This window comes from Crocodylus porosus, unplaced genomic scaffold (assembly GCF_001723895.1).
Source record: "Crocodylus porosus isolate Cpor-Errol unplaced genomic scaffold, CroPor_comp1, whole genome shotgun sequence".
In the NCBI taxonomy this organism is placed as follows: Eukaryota; Metazoa; Chordata; order Crocodylia; family Crocodylidae; genus Crocodylus; species Crocodylus porosus.
Genome location: NW_017728906.1, coordinates 7,527,604 through 7,548,834, shown reverse-complemented (window position 1 = coordinate 7,548,834; position 21,231 = coordinate 7,527,604). Strand labels below are relative to the sequence as shown.

Below are 21,231 nucleotides of genomic sequence, written 5' to 3'. Positions count from 1 at the left end.
TTTTTTTTTTTTTTTTTTTTTTTTTACAGAAAAAAAATTAAGTAAGGATATCAGTCATTTTTGACAGCTCGCCCAAAAATAAAAAAAAAAATCAGAAAAATCATGTGATTTTTCTGTAGAAAATAATCCAATCCCTGAATATAAAAGTATGAAGTTCAAAACAAAAACCAGACAATTGAATTCCTGTCTTGACAGTTCAAGCTAAATGTGTTTTCCAATCAGGTTAAGTTAACTTGGGTGAACCAACATGATTTTAATAAAAAGGAAAAAAAAAAGGCTTTTTTTTAGCCTATTTGTGTCTCACAAACAAATCACAGAAAGTGTTGTTATGTTACATTTTACATGGGATCAAATTAGAGTAAAGTACCAGAGACTCGACAGTACAATGAAGTCATTCAGCTACTAATACACCTGGGCTAAATACAGGCAGTCGAAAAGCCTTGAGGCTGAATCAATTCAATCTTTGCAGATTAGTATAAGCTGTACATACTGAACTGATAAGCAAGTGAACAGACATTAACTTCTGATTCTGGAAAAGCAGCCACATGCCTGTAGTGACCCAGGCCAGAAGCTGGGGGACATTAGAGTAGGCCTCCCTGCTCATCTTGGGCCAAGGCTAGCCTGCACCCCTGAGGGGAGTGGGGGGTGTGCTTGTGGGGGAGGTGCAAAACATCCTGGGATGCTGAAGAACAGAGAGTTAACTTGAATCTGGAGGGGATCTGGGACAGATGTTCAATAAACCAATTTAACCTAAATCAGTTAAGTCTGATATTACTACATCCATCCAAGTTTCTCTTAAACCAGTTTTGGCCATTTTGAAAGCAGTTTACGTGCACTGAACTTCTGTTGTTACAGATTTGAATTGGTCTCGGATCACTTATACTGATTTACATGCAATTTCTGTCCAAAGCCCTGGGGACAATAGTAAGATAAAGTCTACTGCCATCCAAAGACTGTTCAAAAAATATTATGAAAGAAACTGAAGGCCTTGGACCACTAACTAGCAAAGAAGTGATATAATACAATATAACATTAATTAGCAGAGAGACTGAAAGTCTTAAAGGCAATTCTGTCTGACCATAGTGCAGCACACGACCAGAGCAGTGATTTAAGCACACATGAAGCAGCCTATCCCTGTATTTGCAGACAACTTGAATTTCTACTGTTCTTAGTCTTTATTCAACTTTCAGGGGCACAAAGGGTATTATTATTATTTAAATCCAGCATCCAGATGAATACTCAACTTAATGCCATCCAGGATCAAAATCACTTAAAAATTCAACCTGCTGCCTGACTGCTGCTTTCTATTAAGATTCTCCCTTCAGTAAGTGGCTAGATGCCTTCAGTTTTAATATCATTTTGATATTTCCAGAATATAGCAGCAGCTAGGAACTAAGAATCAAAAAAGAGGAATGTAGGGGATGTGGTTAAAAACAAAAACAATTATGGTATTAGAAACAAAACAATAGCAGCCCCCTCTCTTCTGCACCCCAGCGGTTCTCAACCCTTTTAGGCTCAAGGTGCCTCACATTAGACTAAAGGGACTTCTCAGAAAATGCCAGCTCTTAATTTTCCCCCTTTTTTTGACTACAGGAAAATAACCGAGCAGTTTTTCTGTTGCAAAGGATTCAGACCATAACAGGTCAGAATGTTTTTAACACTATGAATTCCTATTTGAAGTCTCAGAGTTTAATCTTGTGATTCATGCTTGTACACCTAAGTGTGTTAACACTGGCAACACATAGGGGGGTGCAGTCAGGTGCACATGCACCCTGAGATTGGCAGTGCACCCCCTGTAGGTGGTCACTGCTCACCACCTCCTCCCCCCGCCGCTGACACCTGCAGGAGCTCCCCACTCACGGCCATGCCCCCACCGCCAACACCACTGCTGTCTGCAGGCAGTCGCCGTGCCCCGCCTCAGCTTCTGGAGGCACACATCATTCATCTGTGTTAACATTGTGTGGCACACCAGGGCACCCTTGAAAGTTTCTCAAGGCACCCCAGGGGACCACAGCACCTTAGTTAAGAATCATTGGTCTTGATGAAGATCTCCGAGTTTACTGTGGCCCCCTTTGACAGGAACTCAGTGAAAACATCCTCCATGTCCATGGCTTATTTAGGAGACTAAACGTTAAGATGGATTACTTTCTGACTGACCCTTGTATTTTGCCTAGACTAAATCAGTTCCCTTGGGATGGCATCCCTAGGAACTGAAGGCTTGTTTGATTCACAAATGTCTGCAAAGTACCTGGAGTTTTTGCAAGAAGATAATACAAGGGGCTGCAGGATAATCTCAAAAGTAATTTTGTTTTAAGTAACAGAACTACTTACTCTGTAGTGACCTGAAGGTACAGATGCTTTTCCATTTCCTTCCATCATTTTCTCTACTGAGAAAAAAATAAAGATAAGGATTCAACTTTTACAAACAAATGAATACTCTCAACACACTTGGTAGAGATGGGCTGCACAGTCAACCAAAAATCTCATTAATTTCAAGGCTGCTAGCTTGTAGCTCTGAAACTCATCAAAGATCAAAGGTTTCATTCTGTTATTGTTTGGAAAGGCTTTGAGTAGCAGAGAAAAAACGTTCTGTATTTAATTGCTGGAAAAGCCCCAAAACGAGATGGGATGCAGAACAGGTACCCAGATGTTGCAAAAAGTTTTTTGGTGCAATGGCTAAGAAAGAGAATGTTTTTCTTCCTTGATGTCTAATAGCCAAAGGGAGATACGATAGAAAGAGCCACCAAGGCAGGGTTCAAAGGTGGCACCTTGATAAGGATCCCATATCAGGCTGGAACTACAGTTCTCCCAGGCTATGTCCTCTCTGAGACCTTCTAACTCATTCCAGCCTTGAACTGTATGCATGACATTCAAATGTTTGTCTTTCGCCACAAAAACCCTTGCCTCTCATATTTCCTGGACCATCATGACTGCAACATCACTCCAGCTCTACCAAGTCTTTTGTGTCCCTATTGTCCTGTAATAAGAAAGCACAGGAACCAGTTTCCCAACACTAAGGACATTAACTTAAGGAAACAATGTTACAGGGGTGGATGCGGGGGCATGAAGTAGCAGAGACACCCCCCATTTCAGGCCACCATACCACTGGAGCAGCCCCCAGGGTCTATTTTTTCTTATGTTCCCCAAAGCAAGGAAGGATCCTCTCCTCTCTTCCCCTCTGTGCTCACCTGCGCGTCTCCTCCCTTCCTTCACCCACTATCGCTGCTGTCTCTGGCTTGGGGTGGGGGAGCTCCAGTCCTGCCCCCACCCCACCAACTCCTCCAACATGCTCCCTGCAGCCAAGGAACAGGCATGAGGAAGGGAACCCAGCCACTACTGCCACTGCCTCTAACCCACGTATAGCCCAGCCGGAGAGGGCAGGAGCAGCTCCAGAGCCTCCCAGAGGCTTTGTAGCCCTCCCCTCCCCGCCCTGGGGACAGCAGCAGTGACAGGCAGGGGAGAAAAGGGCAGGAGAGTAGGGTTGCCAACCCTCCCAGCTTGGCCGGGAGTTTACCAGAATCAGCACTGATGCCTACTGAAAGCCATCCGAGAGATTTTAATAGGATATTTTTAAGGAAAAATAAATAAAAATCTCCCAGAATAGCTTCAGTCACTGTTGGCAACCCTACTGGGAGGAGGGGGAACACACTGCTGAGCACAAAGGGGAAGGGGCTGGAGAAGGAACTGGCTTACCTGCTGGAGGGACTGGGACGGGGTGGGTGTGTGTGTGTGTTGGGGCTGTGTGCAAGTGTGTGTATGTGTACACGCGTGTATTGGGGCTGTACGCGTACTGTGTACGGGGGGGTGCGTATCTGTGTGTGTATGCGTGTGTCCCTGCAGCCCTCCCCCGCCCGGGGAAACGCGGCCTCTGCCGCCGCCGCCAGCAGCCCTGCCCGAACAGAGGCTGCAGGCCCCCTGCCTCCTCCCCTCTTCCCATACCCCCGGCACAGAGACACGGGCCCGAGGATAAAGCCGGCACCCGCACTCACCCAGCCCCGCTGTTGTTGACCGGCCCAGGCCGCCGCCCGCGCTGCCGCTTCCGGCCCGGGCGCCGCCTCCTCCCCCGCCCCCACCCGCGGGAGCTGACGCCTTCCCGGCCCCGCAAGCCCGTCTCCCCGGGGTGCAGCTGCCGCGCTGGGAGGCCGGCAGGAGAAACGCGGAGATTTTGACAGCCTCTGGAAAGCCCTCGGCGGCCCGGGGGGCGGGGGGCCTTGGGTTCTCTACCACACGAGTTGCGCTGGTATTTTCCTGGCGTCCCAAACCGAAGGTGGCCTTCTCGGAGAGGGGCCCTGAGACTAGCCGGGGCTGCCTCGTGGGTCTCTATATAAAAACATTTTTAAAAAAATGTTGAGAATCGCTGCCCTGCTGCTTATGAGGCCTGTTTGTTATGCCACTGGGGATGTGTGGGCCTAGGCCCACCAGGTGAAATAAGAAGGCTTCCTTTAAAAGGAAGCTGCTGAGGGCGTAAGGCGTATACCTCTGGACAAAATAAACTGAGGAAAGGAGCCTGGGTGGTAAGTTTGTGCTTATGACCGCACTGAGTGGGGACACCGAGCGGAGCACCCTGGACAGTGCCCGCTGGGCCATGCCTGAGTCTGAGCCATGTCTCCTGGTCCAGATCTGGGAGTGAGAATAGGAGTTCAGGTGGCCCTTGGCAGTCACCCCCTGAACTAGATACCTGCATCCGAACACGCTGGGCTTCAGGCGTTATTTTCTAGACCTCAAGGGAGGTGCTGACGTGTTGATTTGGAAACCTAAAATAACGCTGCTTTCCTTTCCTTGAAAGATTTCAGGGTTCTGTCCAAACCCCAGAAGCCAAGGTTTGCATTTTTGACGATGACGTGCTTTGTGAGACGAAGCCACGAGGTAACGTTCAAGTCATATGGCGAACCTGGTAATGGAGGACGTTGTCTATTTGGTGGCAGTAGTGCCCAAGTGTTTTAACATTTTACAAGCACGGGAAGACCCTTCCCAGCAGGCAGGGGTTACAGTTGAGACCTGTTAAATCTGAAGGGGAATGGTTAATTTTCAGTTCAAATATGCCTTTTTGTACACAGATGTACATTGCACTTAGAAAAGGTACCACATGCTGCAGTCCTGTTTATTCACGGCATGGTGCAGCCTATGTAGCAGTACCTCACCATTTTCAGAATTTCACACCACCGCAAAGGTCTCGATTCATCATAAGACTGCAAGCTGATACCGATAGCTGATTTTTAAGGAGGCATATCAGCCGATACTAGTCTGATTTCCAATACAGCTGCATGCAGCTGGCAAGTCCATTGTGGTGGAAGGGGAAGGGGAGGGAAGCGGCATGGGGGGGGCACAGATCAATACTTCCTGCAGTGAGTGAGGGTAGGGGCAGGGGGAGATACTGCCCAGCTGAAGTGGGGTGGGTACAGGACAGCCTCAGTTCATCAGGGTCAGGGGGAAGGCAGCTTGTGTTGCTGGTTGCACCCCAGGAGGGCACAGGGTGTGGGGGAGGTGTGTGCCCCCAGATCTGTGCAAGGCAAGGCGAGGCTGGAGCAGGGGCTGCGCTGGGGCTGGAGCAGGGGCTGCGCCCATTTCTCGGCGGGGCTGGGCTTAGAGTGAGGGCTACAGAGGAGGCCACAGCCACCCCAAATTTCACCGTAGCCCCATTCCCAGCACTGACACCTGCTCAGCATAGTTCCAGCCTGCAGCTGCAGCCCACCCCACCCCACAGATCCAGGGGGCACACACGTCACCCCCCATCCTCTCCTAGGGTGTGCTCACTGGTGGGAGCTGACCCCCATACCATGAGCCACAGCTCCATCCTGCGCCCCACCCCAGCTGGGCAGCGCCTGCCCCTGACCTTGTCCCTGCTCCCCCCTTACCGCAGGGGGTGTTGATCTGCCCACCCACCACCACCACACCCCTTCCCTCCCCTTCCACTACACTGTGGAGAGCTGTGCATGCAGCTTTGCACACTGCCGATCTGTGTTCCTTACTGCCTGAGTTTTGCGCTTCAGCTGAATAAATTTATTGGCCAAATTATTGGCCTGATTTCTGATACAGGCAGTACTCAACTTATGGCATTTCAATCTATGGCGATTTGTACTTGTGGTGCTCTGCCATTTACACCCGTCATTATTTACGGCACCGGATCCTCGCACTTACAGCAGGCAACGGCAGAGGCACCGGGGCTGGTGCGGGACGGTTACTGGTGCTCCTGGAGGTGAGATGGGGTTGGGGACGGGGACGGGGGCTGAAGCTGGCACTGGAGAACTGCTCTGTTTCCCAGTCCTGATGCCATGTGCCTCCTCACTCCCAGAGTCATGGGGACGGGGACTGGTGTGGGCTCTGCTGGCTCCGGGGAACTGCTCTGCACCCCCACATCACCTTGGGGAGTGAGGAGGCACATGGCATCAGGGCTGGGGAGCGGAGCAGTTCCCCAGAGCCTATGGAGCTGGCCAAGCAGTTCCCCAGAGCTGGGGGAGTCCACACCAGCCCCCAGCCCTCATCCCCACCTCGCCATGCCTCTGGGAGTGAGGAGGCATGTGGTGTCAGGACTGGGGAGCAGAATAGTTCCCTGGAGCCGCCGGAGCTTGCATCCCCATCCTTGCCTCGGGAGGAGCCACTGCCTGCCCCGTGTGAGGACTGAAGAGCTTACCTTTGGTAAGTGTCCCATGCTGGCTCTGGTGCCTCCCTTCCAGTTCTATCGATTGATTGCGTCTGGCCCATGGCCTTCTGATTAAATAATTTATCGTTGATTAAATAGTTGATTTAAATATGTTTATGGTCATTTCTATAAAAAGTTGAGCATCAGGCCCTTGGTCAGGAATGTAAACCCCTATTTTAACATTGTATGGGAAAATCAGATTCAACTTGCATCATTTCAACTTACAGAGCCTTTTCCAGGAACGTAACCTACTGTAAGTGCAAGGACTGCCTATACAGCCAATTTTCTTTATATTGGTACCAATCCAATATTGGACCAATGTATCGGTGCACCTCCATTATTTACTATTCATCAAAATCTGTCTTATGTGATCAGGGTGGATTTAACTTAAATTGATTTAAGGCTGGTCAGGAAGCCTTGATTTAATCTTTGGTTTCTACAAAAACTTTAGTCTTGTTGTTTGATATAACCTTTGTTCGAGGCTATAGAATTAGGCTTCAGGATAGTCAGCGTACATTCTACATTTCTCTTTAGCTCAATGTTGAGAACTTTGGCTGTGACAATTCCATCTCTTTTGTCACGATACTGCTCACAAACTGTCATCAGATTAGGCCAGTTCTCAATATATTACTCAAAGCAGTCCAATACTGAGTTTCATCATATGTCTTGTGGGAGAGTTCATTTGGTTTCTCCCGCTTTCTTCAGTGCAGCTGCAGCAAAGTGGTTGTTACCAGAGTATTCTGCAATTTCAACAAAGTTCTGCCCAAAATGTTTCTGTTTCGTTTCTACTGCCCCTCCCTCCTTGCTTTTATCTCCAGACTCCTCCTCTTTGCTCAGATCTACTTTTCCCCCCAACAATCCTCTCTTTATTTAACTTCTTGAAACTCTACACTTGTAGAGAGAGGTAAGGGCTTGACTGTAAACAAATTTACAGAGAGACAAGAGGGCTGATGGGTAGGTAATCAGGTCTGTTATTTCTCATTTCCATATACTGCTGTTAACAAGGATATTCTCTTTGGAGACACAAATCCACGGTTTGAGAACTGAAACTAAGCATCACCAAGATGCTTAATGGGATCTTCTAGAGTACACTGAGCCCCATTGGGTAGAATGGCTTTCTTTAATCTTTACTGAGCTATAGAAGAACATCTGGGGACCCCATAAGATTGGGCCCCTAATATAGTCCATGGCCTGTTGTGACCTATTTATAAAACTTTTTCTAAAAAGGTTATATGAATATATTGTCTCAAATAGTATATCAATAGAAGTTATAATCCCTATTTCATGCTGTTATCTCTGAGCATTAACATATCTTAAAACTATATAGTTTGTTTTTTTTAATCTTAAGAAAAACATCAAAATACAATTAAATCAAAAAATCTGATTTAAATAAAAATCTGATTTTTATTTATTTTAAATTGTTGATTTGTATCCACCCTGTATGTGAAGAAGTACTGTAAATTGTTCTGAAACCTTGGATATCATTGTAGTAGAGGATAGGGAGACAGGCCTCTCCCAACTGAAAACCTTATTTATATTTTACTTATTTATATTTTAAGCCAGAAAAGCAGATCCAAAGCAGAACTGAATGAAATTTCCAGAAGCCCTTCCCTGTGCCACAAAGAAAAAATGGATGTAAGTATAGGCTTAAGGTGTTACATCTGCAAGGGCTTAATATGTATTTTCTCAGTTTGTTTTGGAAATTAAAAATAATCTAGTCTGGAAGTCCAAGAGGAGCCAGCATACACCAGTAGGCTCTGATCTGGTAGATGTTTTGTTTGGACAAGCAGTCTGCAAGTCACCTTCCCACTTTCAGATGCGATGGGGTGCCCTTATTATGTTGATTCTTCCCTTGACAATTACATTATCTTCTCTCAACTGAACCTGTTCCACTCTTGCAACAAGCCTTGGGGAGAAAGACATCCATATTTGCAACTCTAGCTCTACCAGATGTTTTCTGGTCCTAGTGTAAGTTGTTTTCACTTCAGTGATACACTCTATGCACTGCCTTTCAGATGTCCTTCTATCTCAAGAAATGCTTATCAATTCTTCTCTGCCCATTTTCCCATAGACTGAATCAGAGGCAGCCACCTGTTTTCCATTTTCTCTGTGCTGCCTCTGCCCCAGATATTAGCAGGAAAAGCAAGGAGTGGTTTACACCTCACCTGCTCTGCACTGAACCCTGTCTGCCCACCCAAATATGTATGAAAAGGAAGGGTGTGGACCTTAAAGGACCACTTCTATTACTCTCAGTAGTAAAGTTAAGCATACACATACATGTTTACAGTATTGTGGCCTAGATTTCTAACAGATAAAACAAGCCAGGGTGAAGAAAAAGGCAAAACTCTTTCCTCCACAATGATCGTGTTAAGAAGGATGATGGAAGAGATGAACACAGTAATGGGAGTACTAAGGTTAGAAACTGTGAGTTTTCTGTAAAACCTAAAAGTATAATGCACACTTTGCTACAATTTTGATGTTATAATAAACATAGCTGCAAATGGGCCCCCCTTTCTAAAGCAGGTGTTCTGAAACTTGTTCTCAGGGCAAACTAGTTTTGGAAGAAAAATTAATCATGAAGAATTATCATGTCAATCTTCTGCCTTCTTGTTCCCAGCTATGTGCTAGCTCTCACGTTCTTGATCCCATATACTATATAAAGTGGTATTTCATTTTAATCATGGAAAAATGTGGATTTTGGGTTACTTTTTTTTTTAATCCGAAAATTGGGGATTTTTTATCAGAGAAAACCAGGATCCCTGCTTCTGAGGTAATTTAGCCAAGACTGTGACTAGCCAGTTTTTTGGAACTATCAGCAAGCAGGCTGGGTTCTACAGATAGTCTACGTCACAATTTGAGAACCAGTGGCTTAACCAGTCATGTTTAAAAAAAACAAAAAAAACCTAAGCTGTCTGTCATACTTACATTACCGACTTTATTTGCAGTGGCTGGAAATGGGGAAGGAACTGAGCTTCAGGAAACTAGCAGAGGGTTCAGAGTGCCCAGAACATCTGAAGTACAGCTTCAACATAAAAGGTGAACTGAGGCATCTAGATACCAATGAACCCTTTGTCTTTAATTACTACAAAAATGCACATGAAAACAATCATAAACGCTATCAGGTGTTAGGACATCTCATTGAACAGTATGTTTATCAACTGCTGGAAAGAGCATGCAAGCTGCAGAGAGTCCACCTTCCGATAGATGCTACAGAGAACGAACCCAGGAGTTTCTTTTTCATGAGTGAGAAAGCATTAACAAATCCCTCAAGCCTAGTTGTCCTTCTACAAGATCGTGGAGTCTTTCGGGCTGGGCAATGGGGTCAGAAGACCATAATTCATGAGGGCCTGGAGCATGGAACTCAAATACCATTCATCCAAATGGCTCTCCATGACTATGGGGGAGTTATTGTATTAAACCCCAATGACAATTTTATTGATATGAAGACGGAGGAGGAACGCTTGAGTTTCTTAACTAAGGGACAGTCACTGTCCAATGGCCAATCCATGGGGCAGATTCCAAAGAGATGCAGCAGCAGCCCTGAAGAACATACCATTTATGTCTGGGATCATTTTATTTTATCCAAGAGTTTAGCCAAGAATGTAGCCTTCATTGCTCATGGCTATGGAGGCTTGGTTTTCATCAATTTGCTCATGCAAAGGAAGTGGGAGGTGATGAGTAAAGTGTATTCTGTGGCCTTTATTGACTCCATGCACCACACACAACACCAGGTGGGAAGCAATCCAGAAATGCAAGAATGGATACAGAAGCACTGTCGTGAATGGGTAACAAACAGTAAACATTTAGATAGGCCCACAGGTTCCCTTGTTAAAGTGGATTGTCCTAAAGTCTCTGCAGGGACTGAAAAATACACCTTAGCTCCCTCCTACAGCTTACAGGCCATCTTCAAGTACCTGAAGAGCACACTGAAAGCAAAGAACATGGTAGCTTCCCCTCGTTCACCTATTAAAACAAGGAGCACATCAAGTAAGAGATGCAGTAAATAAGGGGATGTTGAATTTTTATAACCCTCATCCCATGCCTAGCTCTGAAAACTTGAAACAAAAGCTCTTATTATAGTAGTTTTGGTATTGAATTTCTGAACCTTTTTTTTGATTCCTTGCTCCCCCCCTGCCAGGCAGAAAACATTGTATTAGAAAAGGGTTGGTATTATTCTTTTCAGAAAAATGAGTTGTGCTTTTTAAATGGATGCCTGTAAACAGTTCCAAAATTTAAAGGGTGCAAAGTAAAGATCTTAAAGTATATCTGGTTTTCTTTACAGTGTTTTTGGAAGTTTATATGGATGCACACTGATCTAATTACACTTTACTATTAGCAACTCAGGTTTCCTAGAGTATATATACAATTTTACTGTCAAGGGCAACTTGGCATAGGGGATTAATGCTAATAACCTGTATGTTTGCGTCAGCCTGCGCATAGCTCTGCAGGGCTGCTGCTTACTATGTATTTACCAGTATTTTGTCCTGTCTTGTTTTGAAAGTCTCACACTGGAGCTTTCACCTCTCCCCTTGGTACATTTTTCCTGAGCCTAAAGAGACTTCACCAAACCATACACTGCTCCTCTCCTCCAGTCAGGGATGAGATGCTCTAAATATAATATAGTTGGATCAAATTAATCCCCAGGGTAAACCACTGAGATTACTTGAGTACAGAATTTGTTCTATTATGCATCTCCTTTCAGACTGAATGATTGTGAAAAATACTTCAATCTAGTTAAACAGGAACCACATATGTAAAATAATATTGCTACTTACTCTGAAAAGAGAATAAGGCTTTCCCTTTTAAACTTTTGCTCAGTCAGTTTGACTTCTGCATCAAAGGACTCCTACTGCATCAAGGGACTCTCCTCTTTTCAAGAACAGACCTTATTTATCTATTTATTAATTTACATTGAAAAATGGAAGCAGTTTTTAAAGGAATGAAAGAGAAGTTGTTCTTAAGCAAAATGGTGTCAAAATTCTAAAACTATATATAATCATGCTTTAATGCAAACTATTCTCTAGTCAAAAGAGTGAGATGGCTACACTCTGAAAGCACATAACTGTCACTGTCTCATAACTGCTATATATTGTACTTTTACAGGAAAGACTATGGGCACCACTCACATAAGTAAAGCACACAGCTTTATTTAAAGGACAGTATTCAATGACAGATTGTGTCTTCAACAGATGACCAATAAGATCTTCAAAATGAAACCACAAGCTTTTAAAAGTTCTTTTTTATGTCTTGTGGTATCAAATGTGGCAAATATTTTAAGAAAATTGTCCACAACTGTTGCAGTTTCAGTGTTTAGCCATCTAAATTTTTTAGTTATGTCAAATTCCTTGATAGAGAAGATCATATTTGGGAATATTCCTCTGATCAATAGGGCTCTGTACAATAAGTTTTCCACGCATTGCTCCACGATAAATCACTTCAATCAGGTCTATAAAGTCTTGCTTTGTTTTGAAGCTCCCCACAAATTTAGTGTGATCTGGAGACCTGTGAAGCAGATAAAGATAAATGGAAACAAAAATGTCTGTTAAAATGAATGAAGACCTTTTTAAAGACAAGCAAACATATATACATGAAGCATTTTGATTTAGGGTGTAGCCACACAACAGGATTATTACAGGGTAATTTACAAGAGATTTAATTCTGCAGTAAGTCTCTACCATAGCAAGGAGCAGACACAACTGCCCTGAATTGGCTGCTCTCAGAAGTCACTATTATATTGTCTGGCCAGTAGGTGGTGGGAGCTGACGTACACGGAGTGAACAGCTACTTATAGGTTAAAACTGACTAAAGGAGTGGACGCAGTCCAATTTGCTAGTGTAGCATATGCCAGCATTTCCTTACTCCTCACTTTCTGAGGGGTCCTTTTAAGTGGAGTGAATTACACCAGTGTAAGGCTGCATGCTGTGTATCCATACCATCTCCATTGCAGAGTGAGTTCTATGTATTCTGTTGTAAAGAAGCCATGTGTATACATCCTTAGTCACACCTGTGGCTTGAACTACTCTTGTATGACACACATGAATGAAGAGATGAGGATACTTTAAAGACCTCTAAAACTTAGAACAATGCTGTGTAATGGCCGAGAGTCTAATGCTAATGTGTGCAGAATCACAAACCACATTTCACAAGGAGAGTATATCAGACAATTTCATAAGTAGAGTATATCAGAGAATTTGCTGCAGAATGATAAATGTGAGGGGGTCTTTCAAAATGGAAGGGGTGGTCTACCCTATTCATTCCTGGTCTCTTTGATCCTGCATGGTACTGCTGCTAGCAAAATGAAATTATAAAAGTGTAGTAAGCTAGCACATGCAGAGAATAAGCTAGTTATGTTACACATGAGATGGCAATATGCAAGCCAGCATACCCATAATCCACTTTCATGTGCTGTCCATTGAAGAAAAAAACAGTAGATGGAATATAACTGATGTCAAAATACTGGGTGTACACTGGTACCTTGTTCACATCCACCAGGTAAATGGTTGCCATTTTACTTAGGTCATGAGATGTCTTTGCAAGCTATTGAGATTGGAAAAAGACAGGTAGTAAAAAAGATTCTGAAACATGAGAAGGTAAAACATAGCCTGCTTTTAAGGACAACTATAATTCATGATTCTCCTGTTTAATAAAGACAGAGAAGAATTGGGGAAAGACAGAGTTCTATTCTTAAAAATATATTTGATAATTAATTCATATTCGATTCTTGTTGGATTGTTACTTTGTACATATGCTTTCTTCCATACCAAACTTTCGTTATCACTGACAAAATATTACTCCACTTAGTTTCATGCATGAGTAACATGATCTAGCATTTTAGCATGAAACCTGGAAACAGAAATGTCTGATTTCTAAAACAAAGCGCACCGCTTCCTATATGGCTGCCAATGAGTAAACTAATTTTATCTGCATGCAGCTACGCTGGGAAAAAATTAAGCAAGTGTCACAAACTAAAGATTATATATAAAAGTTTGCAAATAATTTTTCATTTTCAAAGTTATTTGCAAACAACACCATGTGTTGCATCATCCCCGTTAGCAGAGTGAAGGACATTGTTTTAATGCTCTGTCTAGTCTTAAATAGCTAGATATTAATTCCAATTTGCATTATACTAGTTCCATTTCATTGCTATGATAATAATTACATTTAAGTCCAATGTGGTTCTTAGGGTGTTTTATTTTAACACACTGTTTAATTCTGTTGGACCAAATGTGTAAGCAATATTCAACACAGTATTAAAAACAAGTTCTTTTTATAAGTGCACTTACAATATCATCCAGTTGCAGACAAACAGGATCCTCATCTCTCCCAAATCGAAGAACCAAAACTTTTTCAGCTACGCTTTTTATTGCTTGATCCACTTCTTTTTTACTAGTCAGTTTTGGCAGCAGAAAACTCATTTTGCTTGAAAATGGCTCCAGAAATCAAGTACTGTATCTAAATATTTAAAAAAAGACTGTCAATTGGAAAAACTACCTTCCTGCAACCAATACACAAAAAATATGCTTGTCTAGACAATACTCCATCTTTAATGGTTTAATGGTTTGCTGGATGCTTTAATTGGCTTAAAGGACAGTCCAATATGCGAGTATGTTGATGCACACCCGTACACCCAGGCTGAGGACCTGGCAAGGATCTAGGATAAAGCAGTTGTGTGGCTCTGTCACATTAATGACGGGTAGAGGGGAAAATGAAGTATAGAAGAGAAAAGGAAGAATGGTTTGTATTAGGTAGCCCAACTTTTTAGGATTTCTTTAAAGGAGCAGGGAACTCTTCCAAGTCCTAGAAATAATTACATGCGTGAGCTAAAGATGCGATCCCACCTTGTACAGTACAGGCAACCCCACTTAGCACTCTTAATTGGTTCCAGAGAAACTGAACGCTAAGCAAAACCGTAATAGGTGAAACCCATTTGCCCACAGGAATGAATGTAAATATGGATAATTGGTTACCGCTGCTTCTTGCCACTGTCGCTCCCCATCAGCCTGCTGGCCACTCCAGTCCCACGTGCCAGCCCAGGTCTGCATTCTTGCTGCCTTACCCTGGGCCCCCACCAGCTCTGGTCCTGGGCACCAATGCAATCCCTGTCCCAATGCCCGCACCCCCACTCACCGCTTCTCACCACCGCCATCTCTACTCACCTGCCCACCGTGCTAGCCTGGGCACTAGCACTCCTGCTGCCCTGCTCTGGGCATGGGTGCCTGCCGGCCCTGGCCCTGGCCCCTGCACTCCTGCTGCCCCACCCTGGGTGCAGGCCCCCACCAGCCCTGGCCCTGGGCACCAGCTCTGCACTCCTCCTTTGCCCCGCGATCCATGCACTGGTCACATGTCCCCTCCCTTTCCGGTGGCACGTTGTGCCTCCCGCTCCCGGACAGGCAGGGGATTCACGGCCAGTGCACACCAACTGGGGCAAAGGCAGCAGGGCAGAGAGCCCCAAGCCTGCAGTGGGCAGCCCACCTCTACCCTCTCTCTGCTTGGCTCCTAAAAGCATCCCTGTGCTTAAAAATGGTGGTGTCAGTGCTTGAACTAAAGCTTATTTGACAAACTTTAGTTCAAGTACCCCCACTGCCATTTTTAAGCTCTAAAACATTGATCCCCTGGACAACCTGCCAGTGGCTCTATCCTGCTCCCCACCCTGGCTGGCCCTGGGTCCCATTCACTGTGCTAGCTAAGTGGCCCTAGCCCCAGCACCTGCCCCAGGCCCCACCTGCCCCTCCCCTGTGACCCTTCCCCTCCACAGACTTATCTGCAGGGAGCTGATCTCCACAATGTGCAGCTGTGCCCCTGTAAATCAGTTTTCAGATCAGTATCAGCCAGTATGCCTGGTGAATAAGCAGCTATTGGTATTGGCCAAGAAAATCTTTCCTGGTGTAGCCCTACTTTCTGCCCTATCTACCACTGTGCTGCTACCCGGTCCCAAGTCAGCTATGCACCTCACACAGAGGCTGCCCATGCCACCTGTGCTGCAGGTTGGCCACCCCTGCCTAGTTCATCGCCTTGCAAGGATTATTCCCTTCTAGAGCATTGTCTAGTCTTAAATAATCAGTTCCATGTGGCTTCTGACACTTCTTCCTTTGGCAAACTATGGACGGGAAGGGGCACGGGGGAGGCAAATCAAGGCCCCTATGGGGAGGGAGGGAGGGATTGGAGCAGGGGCTGGGGGCGCTGCCCAGCCAGGGCAGTGAATGGGGCCACAGGGCTGGGGGAGGGAGCAGGACAGAGCTGTGAGCACCTTGTCCAGCAGACACAGGGAGGGTGGTTGGCTTCTGACACTTCTTCCTTTGGCAAACTGTTCTATGTCATAATATAGCTCACTGTGAGGAGGCTGTTTTTCCCCCGAGAGTCACTCTTTAGCGTCTTCTTCATTTTAGCCTGTTATTTTTATTATACTCCCAGAGCCTGAACTAAGCTATCCCCCAATCCCTTACTACACCAAGGCTTATGCAAGTCGGTATGTCTAAATCAGGGGTGTTCAACCTCTGGCCAGTGGGCCAAATCCAGCCTAGGAAGCCATGGCATCCAACCCTGTGACAGGTCCAACCCCAGCCATGTCCCTTGCCCACACCCTGCACAGCCAGCTTAGGGCTGGCCCCTTTCCCCCACAGCACCAGACCTTGACCCAGGCGGCTTAATGGAGCCCCTCTGTGGCATCACCAGCCAAGTCCGGCTTCTGGGTTCCCCTCCACCCCGTGCTGGCCGGGCCACAAGGAGGCCGCGCAAGGCCTGACGTGGGGAGGAAAGAAGGGAGGAACCTCAGTTCGCAGCCGCGGGGCCTGGAGGACCGGGGCAGAAAGGACGCACCAGACCCGCAGGAGCCGCTCGACCTCTCGGACCCCCGCCGCTCATGCGCAAAACCTGGCCTCTGATTAGCTGCGATGCAATGTAAAACTTAGATTCTCCGCAGTCCACAGCGTTCAACTTGTCCCGAAAGGCGCGGGTGTGTCGCCGATATCCCTCCGGTCAGGACCGGAAGTGTGGCCTGTCGGAGTCCCGTGAGGGCACTGGTTCTAGTTCCGGGAGGGGTAAGTGGCACAGCGGCGGCGCTAGGTATGCCGTCTCCCTTCCCTCCCCACTCAAAGCCAGTCTCCGTCGGGGGCTGGCGGCAGCGCATTTAGCTGCGGGTCGGGGGGGCAATGAGGCCCGCACCTTCCCCCGGCTCCGGGGGCTCCGTGATGTCACAGAGGGCTGGAGCGCGGGGTGTCCGGCCGCTTGGACTCGTGCGCTGCATTCACCTGGGTTCCACGCGAGCCTCCCCGGCCACTCTTAGGGCGCGAGCGGGCTCCTCGTTGGCTGCCAAGTCAACTAGGAAGACTCCGCTTCTGGCATTAGGAGCTGTAAGGGTGTGGGCAAAGGGCTCGGTGGTTTTTCTGATGGGGATGTGCGAAACTTCCAAATGTTTGTTGGTTTTGTTTTTCAGCAGTGGCTCTCTTATGATCTCCCATTCATGTAGATTCCCTGCAAAAGGCCTTTTTTTGAAGAGCTTTCAGTCAGGCAGGTGTGTTCAGCACTGGGCAAGCAAGAGAGGTAAAGCAGCCTTATTAAAGCACTTGGATTGTGTTCACTGCTAGGATAAGCTAGCATCTCTGTTGGAGCGATGCTAACGTGTGTGACTTGTGCAGGAGTGGCTGTCACAGCAACTAAAACCATCTGCTTTTGAGGATGGTTTCAGGAAATTTGTCTCGCTGGCATGCATCTATTACAAAGCTGGGCAACTGTAGAGAGTCGTGGTCCAGTAAATCTTGGTTGCAGGCAGAATGGCTTTATTTTGGAACTGCTGTTTGTTTTTTGAAATGTGTGTGTGTGTGCATTTTTTAACTTTCAGGGGGCAATGTTAATACTGCACTTACAAGACAACACTTCATTTTAGATTCAAGTGTTTCCCTTCAGCTGTCCCAATCAGCATGGATGATAAAAAGCCCCTTATATTAGATCTGCATACAGAGTAGATGGGAGGTGCAGGAGGATGCTGCAGCTCTGACTCTGTCCCTGACCCTACAACTGCTTTCCCCGCCCCACACCTTATTGTCAGGTACACCTCGGCTCCTGCTCAGATAGTATTCAGTGCCTGTGAGGGAATCCAGAGTACTCCAGCTCCTGCCCAGTCAATCAGCAGCACCTATGCTGCTGCTTGGGGCTCCTTCATGCTGTGCTAAAGGGAAAGAGGGGAGAGGCAGAGGCTGTGGGAAATTGGGGGTTGGTGTGGGGGGAGGGTTGGAAAGCTTCAGGGGGAAGAAGTGACTGGGGGCAGAGGGCAAGGGGGTTTCCCCCATGCTTTTGCCTCCCCTCCCCCCACCCACCACCGCTGCTTTCCCTACTGTAGCAGTTCGGGCAGGGGTGGTGAAATCAAGACAGCCATTCAATTTGTTAGATTCTGCATCTGGAAAACTTAAAACCATTTTACTTCTTTTTTTCCCCCTATATGAAACCTAATGGGGGTCACCTTAAATTTGGGGTTGTCTTCAATCTGAGTACGTACAGTAAAATAGATACTGTGAAATAAGAATTATTCTTTTAGAATTTGGAAATCATTTTTTACTTACTTTTCAAATTTTGAAAGCCAAAGTTTGACTTTCTTAAGAAAGTTCATTATGGAGAAGGTGGAAAGATATTGGTGACTTACTTTTTTTAGGCCTAATTCTTCACTGTTTAAGCAGGAATATGTAACTTTACTTGGTGAGGACAGCCCAGTGAAATGAATGGGAATACTAATGTGAATGAAGTTACATGTGTGCTTCAGTTTCTGCAGCCTTTAGCTTCAGTTGTTCACAGGACATGTATAGCACACATCTTTGTAAAAGTCTAAGCCTAAGTGAGTGACTATATAGTCTTGGTGGGAGTTTGCAATGAGAGCTTTTCTATAATGTAATGTAAAAGGAGAAATGTTTTTCCTCTGACATCAGGGTATCCCAGCAGCAATGCTTGTGCTGCCACATCACAGTTGAGTTTTGCTTGTTACAGACTTGCTTATGACTTGAGTTTCTATGCCTTATTGAAAAAAGCAGTGGAAATGTCTGTTCATTGTAGCATCAAACAAGAAAATTTGTCGCCATCTCTGAAATCATGTGGTATCTGGGTAGCATAATGCTTACTCCCATCGCCATTTTTTCTGTCTGCAGTCTGACATACAAGAGTGATTTGAAATTAAGAAAGCTGAACATGGTTAACTGTTGTTCAACTTGACAATAAGATGCATCTATATTTTGCTCTTTTAAAGAGCAAAGTTAATGATGGCTTCCTCTAGCAGTAACATCAATTTCCCTTTTAAAGCCAATGAAAAAAAGTTAAGTGAAATACTGTCGTGTTTTCCTGGGAATATAAAGAAGTGAGCTTTTGTTCTTCAGGATTTGTAAGATTGACAGGATTTGTGGTACTTCTATGTCTTTGACTACTGATGTGTTTTTTTTTTTTTCTCTCTTTTTGTCTTATTACCATTTTGGCAGGTAATTGTTTGGACGCAGCATAGTCCCAACCATGAGCATTTTCAATATGCTTCTGAGAAATGTCAGAAGTTCTGTCTTCCCATTTGCCATGAAGGAGAGAAGAAAGAATGGTTTGTTTTTAACATCTTTCTATAAACCATTTCTACATAGAACTCTGAATTTGTCACCTTACTTGAAGGATGTTGAACCTAACCCTCCTCAGAAACTGGATTTGGATGAATGGAAAAATATTATGCGAGCAGGACAGCAAAAGGAAATCTGTGAGCCTACATCCAAATGTGAGGAGGATTCCGCTTTAACTGCCATGCGGGAGTTTGTGGAGATGCGGAGGCTAGCTGGCAAACTTATTCCCAAAAATATAACTGAAGAAGAGTTAAAGACCCTTATGGAACTTACCACAAAGTCATCAAGACTTAAATATTTGAAATTCTTAGCTATCAGAGAGAGAAAAAAAAATGCCAGGAACGCAAAGAGGGAAGAGAGAAGGGAACAAAGGAAGGAACTGCTGGGAGAGGTTGAGAACAGGGATACCGATGACCTACGGAATAGTTTCTTGACCTGTTTCCGCTCCAAGTCTCTGGACAACTTGTATAATTGGAGGGCTGCGTACGCTATGATCTTTGGCCAACCTCTGGTATTCGATATGGTTTTTGAAAATTGCATGACAATTGTAGAACTGCAGAACGCAGTGAAACAGATTATGGAAAGTGAAGGGTATAATCGAAGATCTGTAGATCCATTCCACTTACACTTCTGTAACCTCAGTGTAGATGGGTTATATATTAAGGCGTTTCGCAAGTGCTATGGAAAGGCATGGGACAATTTATTTGTGACAGAGACAGAACAGTGTTACACAAATCTCTTTCCAAGAGACAGGCTCATCTATTTAACACCTGAGTCCCGTAACATAATGAAGACATTTGAACATGATAAAATTTACATAATTGGGTCACTGGTTGACAAGGGTGGACAGAAGGGAGCTAGCTTGGCCGAAGCAAAGCGGCTGAATCTGGCAACTGCTAGGCTGCCCCTGGATCTGTATTTGCGGTGGAACATAGGTGGAAAAAATCTGACACTGGACCAGATGGTTCGCATTTTAGTAACTTTAAAAGACACCGGGGATTGGAAGAAAGCTCTGCAGTTTGTTCCAACAAGGAAACATGGTGGTTTTTATAGGAACTAGAACTGTCAGTACCTAAAAACTTAAAAAAAAAAAACAGCTGCCTGAAATGAGATGCTGTGTATAACCTGGCTATTTCAGCTATTTACCCAGAAGCTTGTTAATCGTCTTGTTCAAACATCTCTAGGAGGATAGTCTTTGATTACCAAATAAAAATTTTACTGTACGTGAATTTTATTTATTTATTTGACAGTGGAGAATGTAGCTTCATTTTAAAGCTGGCATGGACAGCAATTCGGGCCTGTGGGCCACCCAGGGAATCATAGGGAACTGTCATGGGTGGGGTCACCCTCCCCAACAGCACAGGGCAGCCTAGATATGATGCTGGGGAGGAGCCTTGGGACAGCTCAGAGCAGCTGGAAGGGTCCTGGCAGGTGCGTGTGTCCCTGCCGCCCTGTGCCCAGTGTTAGACACAGCCAATTCAGTGGGGTAGGTGTTGAGTTCATGACCCCTTGCAGAGCTATTCCCAAAGACACAGAGTCACTGTCTGTCTCAAAATTGATTCAGCTGCTGGGCACCCTGAGCGAACTCAGGCCCCGAATAAAACTGTTAGAGGCATTTTATAGTTTACAGACAAGATGCGTGCACAGGTGGGAATTTTCCACTGTGAAAGAAAACAAGATAGGTCAATTTGAGAGACCCTTAATTGGTTTAAACTGGTTTTTGGCTCCGTGCTTGTTTTTGAAATGCTAACTAATCCTTGATTGCTTCAGACTTTAAGGTGACTAAGGTTTAGTCATTACAGAGTCTTATCAGGCTGTGTTCATGAAATGCTGAGTCTGCTTTGTAGTTGATTCCTACACTATTATCTATGATCCTGTTAGAAAATTTCTACATAGGCAGGACTGCTTCTGTCTCTCTTTCCCACCCCACACTGTGCTGCAAGCCAGGTACTTCTGCCTGCAGTGTGACATGCGAAAGATTTGAAGCTGGTAGAGCAGGAGCGAGGCCACGTT

General features: G+C 45.3%; 4 protein-coding genes across 9 annotated transcripts in view; 2 read left to right on the top strand and 2 right to left on the bottom strand.

Moving 5' to 3' along the window:
• The window catches only part of SENP7 (SUMO1/sentrin specific peptidase 7), a 66,281-nt gene extending 62,236 nt beyond the window's left edge, over positions 1–4,045 (bottom strand). For both annotated transcript variants that reach the window (XM_019528644.1, XM_019528645.1), the window contains exons 1-2: positions 3,990–4,045; positions 2,332–2,387 (exon numbers count right to left, since the gene is read on the bottom strand). In XM_019528644.1, the coding sequence (XP_019384189.1) occupies positions 2,332–2,379 (48 nt within the window). In that variant the 5' untranslated portion in view covers positions 2,380–2,387; positions 3,990–4,045. The remainder of the gene's footprint in view (positions 1–2,331; positions 2,388–3,989) is intronic.
• A 125-nt stretch (positions 4,046–4,170) lies between these two features.
• LOC109305639 (putative protein FAM172B) lies at positions 4,171–10,903 on the top strand. The gene is made up of 4 exons (XM_019528646.1): positions 4,171–4,267; positions 4,787–4,866; positions 8,204–8,275; positions 9,586–10,903. The coding sequence occupies exons 2-4, from the start codon at positions 4,837–4,839 to the stop codon at positions 10,645–10,647; spliced, it is 1,164 nt and encodes a 387-aa protein (XP_019384191.1). The 5' UTR covers positions 4,171–4,267; positions 4,787–4,836; the 3' UTR covers positions 10,648–10,903.
• Positions 10,904–11,767: 864 nt separating this feature from the next.
• Positions 11,768–16,669, bottom strand: TXNL4B (thioredoxin like 4B). Of its 5 annotated transcripts, none has more exons than XM_019528651.1 (4): positions 16,457–16,669; positions 13,924–14,092; positions 13,026–13,177; positions 11,768–12,142 (listed from the first exon to the last, which is right to left on the bottom strand). In XM_019528651.1, the coding sequence occupies exons 2-4, from the start codon at positions 14,053–14,055 to the stop codon at positions 11,977–11,979; spliced, it is 450 nt and encodes a 149-aa protein (XP_019384196.1). In that variant the 5' UTR covers positions 14,056–14,092; positions 16,457–16,669; the 3' UTR covers positions 11,768–11,976. The 5 variants fall into 5 exon arrangements, with proteins under 5 accessions (XP_019384196.1, XP_019384194.1, XP_019384195.1 ...); XM_019528649.1 differs by having other exon boundaries at positions 16,408–16,484; XM_019528650.1 differs by lacking the exon at positions 16,457–16,669 and adding an exon at positions 16,310–16,399.
• Positions 16,670–16,980: 311 nt separating this feature from the next.
• TRMT10C (tRNA methyltransferase 10C, mitochondrial RNase P subunit) lies at positions 16,981–20,438 on the top strand. Its single transcript, XM_019528643.1, has 2 exons — positions 16,981–17,179; positions 19,096–20,438. The coding sequence occupies exon 2, from the start codon at positions 19,127–19,129 to the stop codon at positions 20,276–20,278; it is 1,152 nt and encodes a 383-aa protein (XP_019384188.1). The 5' UTR covers positions 16,981–17,179; positions 19,096–19,126; the 3' UTR covers positions 20,279–20,438.
• Positions 20,439–21,231: the final 793 nt, after the last annotated feature.

Bases quoted from the DNA above. Each gene is read 5' to 3' on its own strand.
- LOC109305639 (XM_019528646.1), top strand. From the start codon at position 4,837: ATGACGTGCTTTGTGAGACGAAGCCACGAG. The intron at 4,867-8,203 runs GTAACGTTCAAG...ATTTTAAGCCAG, and splicing joins TTGTGAGACGAAGCCACGAG to AAAAGCAGATCCAAAGCAGA. The intron at 8,276-9,585 runs GTAAGTATAGGC...CTTTATTTGCAG, and splicing joins GCCACAAAGAAAAAATGGAT to TGGCTGGAAATGGGGAAGGA.
- TRMT10C (XM_019528643.1), top strand. From the start codon at position 19,127: ATGAGCATTTTCAATATGCTTCTGAGAAATGTCAGAAGTTCTGTCTTC.
- TXNL4B (XM_019528651.1), bottom strand. From the start codon at position 14,055: ATGAGTTTTCTGCTGCCAAAACTGACTAGTAAAAAAGAAGTGGATCAA. The intron at 13,178-13,923 runs GTAAGTGCACTT...CAATCTCAATAG, and splicing joins GTCTGCAACTGGATGATATT to CTTGCAAAGACATCTCATGA. The intron at 12,143-13,025 runs GTATGCTGGCTT...TCTGCTTCACAG, and splicing joins CACATGAAAGTGGATTATGG to GTCTCCAGATCACACTAAAT.